The 12,882-nt window shown below is 40.5% G+C and overlaps 1 protein-coding gene across 7 annotated transcripts in view; it reads left to right on the top strand.

The window, feature by feature from the left end:
- Nucleotides 1-12,882, top strand: part of slc12a4 (solute carrier family 12 member 4) — a 200,231-nt gene that overhangs the window by 122,487 nt on the left and 64,862 nt on the right. For all 7 annotated transcript variants that reach the window (XM_073069965.1, XM_073069968.1, XM_073069966.1 and 4 more), the window contains one exon: nucleotides 10,141-10,235. In XM_073069965.1, the coding sequence (XP_072926066.1) occupies nucleotides 10,141-10,235 (95 nt within the window). The remainder of the gene's footprint in view (nucleotides 1-10,140; nucleotides 10,236-12,882) is intronic.

The following is a 12,882-nucleotide window of genomic DNA, read 5'->3' as shown; positions in this document are numbered from 1 at the left end:
ATGGGGCACAAGGAAACAGCGGATGAACTGAATAAGTATTTTGCATCAGCCTGCGTTGTGGAAGACATGAGCATTATAGTGGAAATTCCAGATGTTATGGTCAGGAAATGTGTGAAGTTACCATAACTAGAGAGAAGGTTCTTGGGAAACTGAAAGGTCTGAAGGTAGATAAATCACCTGGGCCAGATAACGTACACCCCAAGGTTCTGAAAGAGATGTTCAAAGAGATCTTGGAGGCATTAATGGTAATCTTTCAAGAATCACTAGATTTTGGAATGGTTCTGAAAGATTGGAAGATTCCAAATGTCACTCCACTCTTCAACAAGGGAAAGAGGCAGAAGAAAGGAAATCGTTGGCCAGTTAGTCTGACCTCAGTAGTTGGGAAGATGCTGGAGTCAATTGTGAAGGATGTAGTTTTGGGGTACCTGGAGGCACATGATAAAATAGGCTGTAAACAGCATGGTTTCCTCAAGGGAAAATATTACCTGACAAATCTGTTGGAATTCCTTGAAGAAATAACAAGCAGGATAGATAAAGGAGAATAGATTGATGTTGTGTACTTGGATTTTCAGAAGGTGCTTAACAAGGTGCCACATATGAGGCTGCTTAACAAACTACAGCCCATGGTCTTACAGGAAAGATTCTAGCATGGATAAAGCTGTGACTGATGGGCTAACCCCTATTGACATCAATGGATCTGGGGATGAGAGGGTAAACAGCTTCAAGTTCCTCGGCATCCACATCACCAAGAACCTCACATGGTCTGTAAACACCAGCTGTGTGGTGAAAAAGGCACAACAGCGCCTATTTCACTTCAGATGGTTGAGGAAGTTTGGTATGGGCCCCCAAATCCTAAGAACCTTCTACAGGTGCACAGTTAAGAACATCCTGACTGACTGCATCACTGCCTGGTATGGGAACTGTACCTCCATTAATCGCAGGACTCTGCAGAGAGTGGTGCGGACAGCCCAGCGCATCTGTAGTTGTGAACTTCCCATGATTCAGGACATTTACAAGGACAGGTGTGTAAAAAGGGCCCATAGGATCGTTGGGAATCTAAGCCATCCCAACCACAATCTATTCCAGCTGCTACCTTCTGGGAAGTGGTAACATGGCATAAAAGCCAGAACTGACGGACTCAGGGACATCTTCTTCCACCAGGCCATCAGACTGATGAACTCACGCTGATTTGAGTGTACTCTATATTACATTCACTGTTCTATTTATTATAAATTATTCTGATTACATATTGCACATTTAGATGGAGAAGTAACATGAAGATTTTTACTCCTCATGTATGTGAAGAATGTAAGAAATAAAGTCAGCTCAGTTCAATGATTTGGCTGATGGAATTGTGTTTGCAGACTATATGAAGATAGGTGGACTACACACAGGTAGTTTTGCATTTCTGTCATTGATGCAGTGATTTCAACTGCTGTCTTAAATATGAGTTGTGTTTCAATTAGAAACTGTTTTTGAATCGTTTCTAGTTGGATTCCACAAATTAATCAATCTCTCAGAGAATCTTAGCTCATCACTAAGCTAACAATGCTCAGACAATCTCTTCAATTCAGCCACATATGTTGAAATGGGCTCCCCTTTCTTTTGATTACATTGTTGATTCCACTTATCAAATCGAAAGCGATTTGCAATCAACAACATTTTTGGCTCTAAGTGTTACTGCATTACTTCCATGATATCAGCAAAGGTCTTTTCAGCTGGTTTGTTCTAAATACACTGTATGCTTTTTCACCCAATGCACTCAACAAAACTGGTACTCACTTTACATTTACTATTTAATTTGCCTCAATATACTGTTCAATTCACTCAGTATACATAATCCAGTTATCTCGTGTATTCATATGTGTCTATCTTTCCAATGTAGCCAGCCATTTATGCTTTTTAAAAATTTATTATTATTTTCGCCTGGTACTCACTGTTTATGAACCCGTGAATTTCGTTCATTTTTGCCTTTTTTTAACTCAACTTTCTCTTCCCTTTCGATGAACACGTGCTGCTTCAAAAATACTGTTAATTCACTCAGTGTACAGTACCTATTCCAGTTATCTCTTGTGCAAGCAAATGCATCTATCTTTCTGATGTAGCCACCCGTTTTTTTTCTTATTTATTATTATCTTCAGTGTTCACTGTTTATGAACCCATGAATTTTGTTCATCTTCTGCCGTTTGTTTAAACTTGACCATCTCTTCCCTTCCAAAGAACAAGCGCTGCAATTTTTTTTTAACTCAATCATCTCATTGCACTCCAACTGTAGTTGATCTGCTCAGATTCATGGAAAACATCCTTTTCTCCACTGTTATGCTTTATAACTAAAACATAAAACTAATCAAAAGAAAAACAAGGGAGCCCGAGAGATGCATGTAACTTTAGATTTTACTCTTGGTGGTGGTGTGATGTATGTATGCCATTTATGTACCTTTACATATAACCTGCAATAAATTATGCCAGCAACAAATAGTGCTTAATCAAATCATCTATTTACAATGTTACTCAAATATTACTGAAATATTAAATACACTACACTCCTCCCTGCTTAGCTATAAACTCCAACTCATTATAGAATGTATCTTACTTATATATGCTGTATACCATATAATACAACTACTATCTAGGCATCCACAGCATAGTAAATTTTAAATTCACCCATTTAGGTCTAGAGATTTAATTGCTGTGGAGATTTTCTTAGTGTTGTGGGGTATCATCTTTCCTGACCAGTTTACTCTTCTTGTGGCTGTGAAACTGAAACAGTTTCGAGTCTGGATGGAGCTCCTCCATGGTGGTTGTAGGATTTGAATCTGGGAATGCAGGAAGTGGTTTTGACAGCTCTAGATAAGTTTCTTCTGGACGGGTTGTTATTCCAAACTGTGCATGTCAAGCTGCTCGATCTGCTGATCTATCCCATGCCACCAGACAATGCTTCAAGCCAATGCTTTCATTTTGACAACACCTAAATGACTGGCATGCAGCTCCTCCAAGCAGTTTGGCTGTCAGCTTGTATAATGGTGGTGTGATAATGTATGTCTTTTATTTCACTGATACAATAAACATTTAAATGATTGTCACATGGGATTTCTTCAGTATCATAAATTGATGCTTACAATTCCAATTGAAATGATGATCAACCAACACCTGGTTTATCATGCTGTAAATTGCATTGCTTTCAGCAGAAGGAGCCCCTTCATACAAAGTTATTTGTGAAAAGTATAATTTGATGCCAACTCTGTAAAATGACAAATTCTATCTGGAAAACAATATACAATGTAACAGTTAATCATTATTTATTTATTTGACTTCATTAACAGACTGCTATTACAGACAAAATTACAACTGCTATTTGTCTTGTATTTTAAATACTGATGAATCCAAGCAAACTACTTTAACTGCTTTGGTGAGAGAAAGATGAGAATACATTAACTTTAATATTAACTTTAGTTACTGTAACACCGGTAGTTTTCTGGTGAGTTTCTTACTGGTTTATAGAGAAAAGCTGGGGAAACCCATATTGGACAAAAGAAAATCATGTTGCTATAAGTAACAAAGTACTAGATAGATTCAATAAATCAGATGGAATCAGTGAAAAGAGAAAAACAGTTAACCTGAAATGCTAATGACCCTTCATTGGAACTGGAGAAGTGAGGAAACAATGGGTTTTAAATTGCAGGGAAGGGAAGGGACAAGGCTGGAGAAAACAAGGGAATGTTTGTCATAAAGATATGAGTTGTCCAAGTCACAAAGTGTCCACGAGGTTAATAGATGAATGTCAGTTTGATGGGGTGGGGTGGGGGGGGAGAAGGGGTAGAAACTTTTAAAACCGAGATACAATTGCAAAACACTGCAGTTACCAGAAATACCTAATAGAACAGGTAAATATGGCCTGTGTGTTTAAGAAGAGTCTTTAAATTATAAAACTTTTAGAGCTGTGGTCAGGTACAAAACAGGCATTTGTTTTTCTTTTTGATTTGAAAACCAGTGAAGTGAGTTTTGAATTCAGTTCTTTTGATGCTTGCCCTACCAGACTAATAACATTTCTTAACAGCTAAAGTTTTAGAAAATGGATTCTAAAACATTTTCTGCCATCTGAAACTTTGAACAATGGTTGGGAAATTGAAGTTCAGATTTATAACAGTTTTCACTTTAATTTGCCACCAAAATTTTTGATGAACTTTATTTAAATAGCAAATTTTAATTTCACTTCAAATTTCCTGAGTATCAAATAAGGTTGTAGTGATCTCTGAACTTGTTCCAGTTTGAAACGTCCTTCTTGCCCAATTTAGCTGGTCTGACAATAGCACTGATGTTATAGTGACTTCAGAATCCAAAGTTTTTATCTCTGGTTCCCTGCCTGGCCAATGTTTATTCAACTTACCATAACAAATCAGGCTTAACTAGTCATTCATTTTGTTGCTATTTATGGGATCTCCGATGTTCAAATTATACCAAAATAGACTTCAAATGCAAGGATGACTACGGTACTTTTCAAAAGTTACCGTTACTTTCAAAGCATGTTGACACCATGTGGAGATGGGAAAACAGCATTTAATGTAAATCAGTTTACTGATTGCTGGAACAATTAACCTAAGGGCACTTCTTAAATGATGCAATTATTTAGCAGCACCTATTTACCGATTTTTAATTAAGACTTTTTAAGATGTGAAAGCTTGAAACAAGTTGCTGCCAGCTTTGGTCTGCTGCAAAGTGAAATTGTCAAGTGCTCTTAACTGTGCCACTCTGGTGCTTAATTGGCAAAGTAAATTGTTCCATGAAATTAACCCGTCCATCTGTTGTTCCTCTTTCAAAATTGATATGTTAAAGACCTCTTCTTTTGGTAATCTGCAAAAATGTTATCAGATCTGTTAGTGCTTAGTTTTTGATAAATGCTGTTATTATTTTTGCTTTCAGAAAACTGCAATATCAAACACTTTGGATTTAAATGGAAAGAGTTGAGTGATATCTGTATAAAATAGGACCTATTTTTACATAATTAAGCAAATCAGTTTATCTTTTCATGCACCAATTTCATAAAGTTCATGAATCAGAGAAAAACATATCCCCATTTTATTCTCTTGCTTCTACTTTTTTTTTGATTGACCCAGGTCTCAGCTCACAGTAAGGAACCAGTCACCAGCTCACAAAGTCTGCTTTTTCTGGAGTAGGTCTCTGGATGACATCCCAATGTTTGGCAAGACCAATGCAGCTAAAATCTTTTCCAAACAGAGCTGACAGTCTATGCTCCCTACAGTTGCTTTAAGAGCTCATTCTGCAGGTTACCAGATGCCAAAACTGAAAGAGAATGTTTATGAATATCTTTCTCTGTCTACAGTGTGCCCACTAGACTCCTGCAGTGTTCATTGCACAAATTTTACAACTGAATTGCTGGAAAATCTCCAGAAATATGTGGATCCTAGTTAGATTCAGTATGGAGCTCAGTAACAGAATACAATTGTCCCACAGTCAAAGGTGAGCTGAGTACAAGTTCAAGACTATGTCTTGTACTCAACAGTCTTGATTTTCACTGCACTATGTAGATTAAAAATAGAATAGTTCCAAATGGAACTGCCAGCTTTTGACTGGAAAATCCAGCTAATATCATCATCATTATGTGCCACGTCGTAGGACGTAGGCTGTAATGGTCCCATAACCATGATTGTTTTTGGCATATTTTTCTACAGAAGTGGTTTGCCATTGCCTTCCTCTGGGCAATGTCTTTACAAGACAGGTGACCCCAGCCATTGTCAATACTCTTCAGAGGTCGTCACCTTGGTGTCAGTGGTCGCATAACCAGGACTTGTGATATGCCGCAGCTGTTCATACGACCATCCACCACCTACACCCATGGCTTCACATGACCCTAACCAGGTAGTGGTGGGGGGGGGGGGGGCTAAGCAGCTGCTACTCTTTACCCAAGGATGACCTGTGGGCTAGCAGAGGGAAGGGAAGACATTTCTCCACCCGGCTACCCGGCCAGCTAATATGTAATAGCAAAATGAATATTACATCAAATGCAGAAAACTAGATTGGAAGAAAAAGACAATGAGGCAAAGGAATTAATTTGAAACAGATTGCAGGAAGCAGACAACAAGCCTACTGATTTCCCAGCCATGAAATACTGTCATACTGCTCTTGTTTTACAAAAATGCACTTATCATGCAATAACACAACATAATAGTTCACCTTTACAATCTTAACTTAGATTTGTTATCATTGGGAGTTGATTTTTGCATTCTTGTGGTGACAATTTCTTATGATAACAGTGCAAACTTCCCAGAACCAGGTACTGTAAATTCTGCTGAAGTCAGTATTCCGCCTAATACCTGTATGTGTTTTTTACTACTGGAGTCATAATCAGAGAATCAGAGCAATACAGCATGGTTACAGCCCCTATGGCTCAACAGGCCGAAGCCAAACATGGTGCCCACCTAATTCTTCCCAGTTTCTTGCTTTCAGCCCATATTCCTCCAAGTCCAGCTTGGCACTTAAATGGTACTATTTTACCTGCCTGAACCACTTTCACTAGCAACTCATTCCAGATACTCACCTCTCTTTGTGTGAGGAAAAAGTTGCCCCTCATGCCTCTTGTATCTTTTTCATCTCATGCTAAACCTACTATTTGCCCTAAGTTTTGGACTTGCCTACCCTAGGGAAAATTATTTTGCCATCCACCTTATCTATTGCCTCTCATAAGTTTATATACTCCGTAAGGTTACCTCTCATTCTCCTGTGATCCAAAGAGTAAAGTCCTAGCCTGAGTAAGCATTGGAATAAATTAGTTATAGTTTTTTTTTCCTTTTAAGAATCAGAATCAGGTTTAATATCATCGGTATATGTCATGAAATTTGTTAACTTAGTGGCAGCAGCACTTTGCGATACATGATGGTATAGAAAAATAAATCAATTAGTAAAGCAATTACAGTAAATATGTAAAATGTGTGTGTGTGTATCAAATTGTTAAATTAAAAATAGTGCAAAAATAAATAATAAAAAAATGAGGGTAGTGTTCATGGGTTCAATGTCCATTTAGGAATTGGATGGCAGAGGGAAAGAAGCTATTCCTGAATCGCTAAGTGTGCCTCCAGGCTTCTGTACCTCCTTCCTGACAGTAACAATGAGAAGAGGGCATGTCCTGGGTGATGTGGGTCCTTAATAATGGACAGCCTTGTTCAGACACCTTCAACAGGACCCCATCACTAAGCCCATCTTTCCCTTTCTACCCCCCTCCGCGAGGATCATTCCCTCCTCAACTCCCTGGTCCACACGTCCCTCCCCACGGATTTCTTACCTGGCACTTATCCCTGCAAGTGTAAGTACTACACCTGTCCCTACACCTCTTCTCTTACCACCATTCAGGGCCCCAAACAGTCCTTCCAGGTGAGGCAACACTTCACTTGTGAGTCTGTTGGGGTCATCTATTGCATCAGGTGCTCCCAGTGCGGCCCCCTCTACATCTGCGAGACCCGATGCAGATTTGGGGACCGCTTTGTCGAGCACCTCCGCTCCATCTGCCACAACAGACAGGATCTCCCGGTTGCCACCCACTTCAACTCTGCTTCACATTCCCATTCGGATATGTCCATACATGGCCTCCTCTACTATCATGATGAGGCCAAACTCAGGTTGGAGGAGCAACACCTCATATACCGTCTGGGTAGTCTCCAGCCCCTTGGCATGAACATTGAATTCTCCAACTTATGGTAATTCCCTCCCCCTCCCTTCCCCCGTCCCTGTTTCACTCTGCCTCCAGTTGCCTATCACCTCCCTCATGGTTCCGCCTCCTTCTACTACCCATAGTGCTTTCCCCTTACATTCCTTCTTCACCTTTCCTGTGTATCCCTTCCCTGCTTCCCCTTCCCCACCCCTTGATCTTTCCCCTTACTGGTTTTTCACCTGGCACCTATCAGCCTTCTCCTTCCCACCCTCCCACCCCACCTTCTTTATAGGGCTCCTACCCCCTCCCTCTTCAGTCCTGATGAAGGGTCTCGGCCCGAAACGTTGACTTTTCATTTCCATGGATGCTGCCTGACCTGCTGAGTTCCTCCAGCGTGTTGTACATGTTGCTTGTTCAGAGGCACTGCTCCTTGAAGACGTCTTCAATACTACAGAGGCTAGTACCCAAGATGGAGCTGATTAGTTTAACAACTCTGTGCAGCTTTTTTCAATCCTTTCAAACAAATCATCGTTTCAATAACAATATATTGTTCATACTTTTGTTAGAATGATTCTCGCTCAGTGATTTGAGAATTCTCCAGCTGTTACTAATTTCCATCTATTTCAATCATGTGCTTGGATATGATGAAATTTCAGAAGCTCCAAGTTGAGTTTTGGAATGTATTGTCACTCTCCCCACTCTCCTCTGCTCGCAAATATAAACAGTCCTCTCCTTTGACTAGCAGTAAAAGAGAGGATCTAATTACTAGTCAGAATAGACAAAGCTTCATGTGCATTTCAAATATAATGAAAAGATATAAAAATCCATACAGATTTTCTATTAGTAGTCTTTTAAAAATATTTTTAAGATCATCGTTGAATAGGATTATCAAAATGGTAACTCTTCCATGCAGCTGATGTTATCTTTCACCTTGAGCCCTTCTTCATTGGCTGTCAACCATATTTCATGGACCTCCGCTGTAAAGATTCAGTTGATCTCTTCAGTTACTTCTGCTCTTGTTTATTCTCTCTTTCCCTACCATGCCAATTATATTTTTCTAGTCTCCCCTTTAATTTCCATAACACCTCTATAATTATTGATTTAGTAGATCATGCCACTTTTGAGAATGTTCTTGACATTGCATCAGGAAGCTGGGTTTCATCTTACTCTAGTTTCCCTCCAGTGAATTCGATGGTTAGGTAGCCATTTCAGTTTTTATTGTGTCCCCTCAACTTGTTGCTATTTATTTGTTTTTCCTCCCACCTTTAAAATTGGAGACTTTTTCACTAGCTATATTACTTATTGGTTGAAATATTTCTCATAACCACTAAGATGGAAAGTTTTGACTGTAGAACCAGAGTATGCTGCAGTTGAAGAGCAAACACGAGGAAATCTGCAGATGCTGGAAATTCAAACAACAACACACACAAAATGCTGGTAGAACACAGCAGGCTAGAAATGGCACTTATCCTTGTAAACGGAACAAGTGCTACACCTGCCCTTACACTTCCTCCCTCACCACCATTCAGGGCCCCAGACAGTCCTTCCAGGTGAGGCGACACTTCACCTGTGAGTCGGCTGGTGTGGTATACTGCGTCCGGTGCGGTCTTTTATATATTGGCGAGACCCAACGCAGACTGGGAGACAGTTTTGTGGAACACCTACGCTCGGTCCGCCAGAAAAAGCAGGATCTCCCAGTGGTCACACATTTTAATTCCACGTCCCATTCCCATTCTGATATGTCTATCCATGGCCTCCTCTATTGTCAAAATGAATCCAAACTCAGGTTGGAGAAACAACACCTTATATACCAGCTGGATAGCCTCCAGCCTGATGTCATGAACATTGACTTCTCTAACTTCCGTTAATGTCCCTCCTCCCCTTCTTACCCCATCCCTGACATATTTAGTTGTTTGCCTGTTCTCCATCTCCCTCTGGTGCTCCCCACCCCCCTTTCTTTCTCCTGAGGCCTCCCGTCCCATGATCCTTTCCCTTCTCCAGCTGTGTATCACTTTCACCAATCACCTTTCCAGCTCTTAGCTTCATCCCACCCCCTCCGGTCTTCTCCTATCATTTCGCATTTCCCCCTCCCCCCTCTACTTTCAAATCTCTTACTATCTTTCCTTTCGGTTAGTCCTGACGAAGGGTCTCGGCCCGAAACGTCGACATCGCTTCTCCCTATAGATGCTGCCTAGCCTGCTGTGTTCTACCAGCATTTTGTGTGTGTTGTTGCTGCAGTTGAAGTTGTGTTTCTTAGGTGTGAGCAGACCCCCGTTCTATCCTATACTCATGCTTTGATCTATTTTCTATCTACCTATCTGAAACCAGAAAATGGATACACTAGATATTAAAATCAAACTTTAATACATAATGTACAGCAATAATGGAATGTACACATAGTATACTGCATGGCATACTCCTGATACAGTTGCTTTTAGATTGTTCTTCACTGATGTGCATTACAAACTGTTTTTTAGGTCATGGATACCACAAAGAAGATAGTCCTTTCCTTAACAACACTGACACTTCAAAAGGACGCGAATATTATGATAGAAACCTGGCCTTATTTGAGGTAAGCTTTTTCAATGCAATAACTTGCTAAGCGTTCAAAATTTTCCTTTCTCAATTTAAGATAGAAGCTGATTAATGCTATTTGATATAATTCTCAGTTCTAAACAGATCACCTTTGTATAATCAGCCTTTGTCACTGGAAACTTAACTTGCTGCTAGCATCAAGCTGCTACACTAAGTAAATCAGATTCAGATGTATTTGTTTATCACAAGTACATCAAAAATACTGTGAAATGTGCCCTTTGCGTTACCAACCAATATAACCCAAGGATGTACTGAGGGCAGCATGCAGCCAAACTAGGGCACAATCACAAAATTAATTTTTCTAGGCTGCCTATGTCAACACTAACTGACACCACTCAAATCCAAAATAGCCAAGCCCTGTGCAGCTTCAAAGTTTCGTGCAAACCTAATGCTGTTCTGGATTTATTACTAACTTCTTACAGCCTTTGAATATGTCCCATGTAAACAATTTTTAAAATGTTCATTTGTAATGTAAATTGTTTGCATTTTTGTAATCAAATAGAAACATTAAGACAAGCTCACTTGTACTTGTTTTTAAAAAAAGTTACGAATAATAATGGAAACTCAATCGTTTACAAATGGAAATACTATAACCTCATTTTTCAGTACTTTTTTTTTCCCAGGATTAAAATGAATGCATCAGTGTTCTGCGAAATCTGCATTCAGAGGGCAGATTTCCTACTCTAACCACTGGGGACTGAAGCCAGCTTTTGCTCTGTTAAATACCATAATGGATAAAACAAAAATACCAGCAGATCTGTGCTAATCTTCCCAAATGGGACTTTTTGGTGGCAGTTGGATTTTGCATACCTTCATTGAAGGTGCTCTAAAGTTCAAAAAAATGTATGTCACTATAAACAACCCTGTAGGTTAACCCCCACAACTCCTCAGGCTTTGATGGTCTACCTAGTAGGGCTCTGGAAACCTGTGCCAACCAACTGGCAGGAGTGATCAAGAATATCTTCAAACTCTCACTGTTGTATTTGGAGGTTTACACATACCAGTGCCCAAGTAAAGCAGGGTGAGCTGCCTCAACAACTATCACACTCATTTATTGTGATGAAGAGCTTTGGGGGGTTGGTCACGGCTGGAATCAACTCCTGCCTGAGCAAGGACCTGGACGCACTGCAATTTGCCTATCACCACAATAGGTCTATAGTAGCAGATGCAATCCTACTGGCTCTTCACTTGGCCTTGCATCACCAGGACAAGAGTAATACCTATATCAAGCTGCCGTTTATTGACTACAGCTCAGCATTCAGCACCATCATACCCTCCATTCAAATCAACAAGTTCTAAAACCTAAGCTTCTGTGCCTCCTTCTGCAACTGGATCCTTGACAGGGAGGCAATAGTCTGTGTGAATCAGAAATAACATCTCCTCCTCACTGATAATCAACACTGGCACACCTCGAGGATGCTTAGCCCACTGCTCTACTCTCTCTACACCCACCATTTTGTGGCCAGTCACAGCTCATACACTGTCACAGATGGTGACGAGGAGGCATACAGGAGCGAGATAGATCAGCTGACTGAGTGATGCCACAGCATTAACCTTGCACTCAGCGTCAGTAAGTCCAAGGAATTGATTATGGACTTCAGGAAGGGAAAGTCGAGGGAACACACACCAGCCCTCATCGAGGGATCGGAAGTGAAATGAGTGAGCAGTTTCAAGTTCCTGGGTGTCGACATCTCCGAAGATCTATCCTGGGCCCAACAAACTGATGCAATTAGATAGATAGATAGATACTTTATTGATCCCAAAGGAAATTACAGAGTCACAGTAGCATTACAAGTGCACATATATACAAACATTAGAAGAGAAGAAAGAATAAAAAATAAGTTACCTCAAACAGTCTAACAGGAGGAGATCATTACTTCTCCGGCTATAGGTTGACTCATTATAGAGCCTAATGGCCGAGGGTAAGAATGACCTCGTCTAGCGCTCTTTGGAGCAGTGCAGTTGTCTTAACCTATTACTGAAAAGCTCCTCTGTTTAGCCAATCTGGCATGCAGAAGGTGAGAAACATTGTCTAGGTTTGCCAGTATTTTCCATAGAGTTTTTTTTTCTACCACAGCCTCCAGTGAGTCCAGTTTGACTCCTGTAACAGAGCCAGCCTTCCTAATCAGTTTATTGAGCCTGTTGACATCACCTGTGTTGATGCCATTGCCCCAGCACACCACTGCATAGGAGATTGTGCTGGCGACAACAGACTGGCAGAACATGTGAAGGAGAGGCCTGCACACTCCAAAGGACCTCAATCTCCTCAGGAAGTAGAGGTGACTTGGGCCCTTCTTTACACAGCCTCTGTGGTGGTGCTTCACTTAAGTTTGTCATCCAGGTACACCCCGAGGTACTTCTAGGTCCTCACCGCATCTACATCCTCACCATCGATAGTAACAGAGTACAAAGAGGCACGACAGTTACTATATTTCATTAGAACTTGAGGAGGTATGTCACCAAAGAAGCTTGAAGATTTCTACAAATGTACCATTGAGAGCATTCTAATTGGTTGTGTCATTGCCTAGTAAAGCGAGGCCACTGCATAGGATCAGAAAAAACTGCAGAAAATTGTAAACTCAGCCAGTTCTATCATGGGCACTAGCCTCCCCCGGCATACAGAA

The sequence above is a fragment of the Hemitrygon akajei genome, chromosome 17 (genome assembly GCF_048418815.1).
Source record: "Hemitrygon akajei chromosome 17, sHemAka1.3, whole genome shotgun sequence".
Lineage (NCBI taxonomy): Eukaryota > Metazoa > Chordata > Chondrichthyes > Myliobatiformes > Dasyatidae > Hemitrygon > Hemitrygon akajei.
The sequence above is the reverse complement of the archived record's forward strand: the minus strand, read 5'-3'. Positions and strand labels throughout refer to the sequence as shown.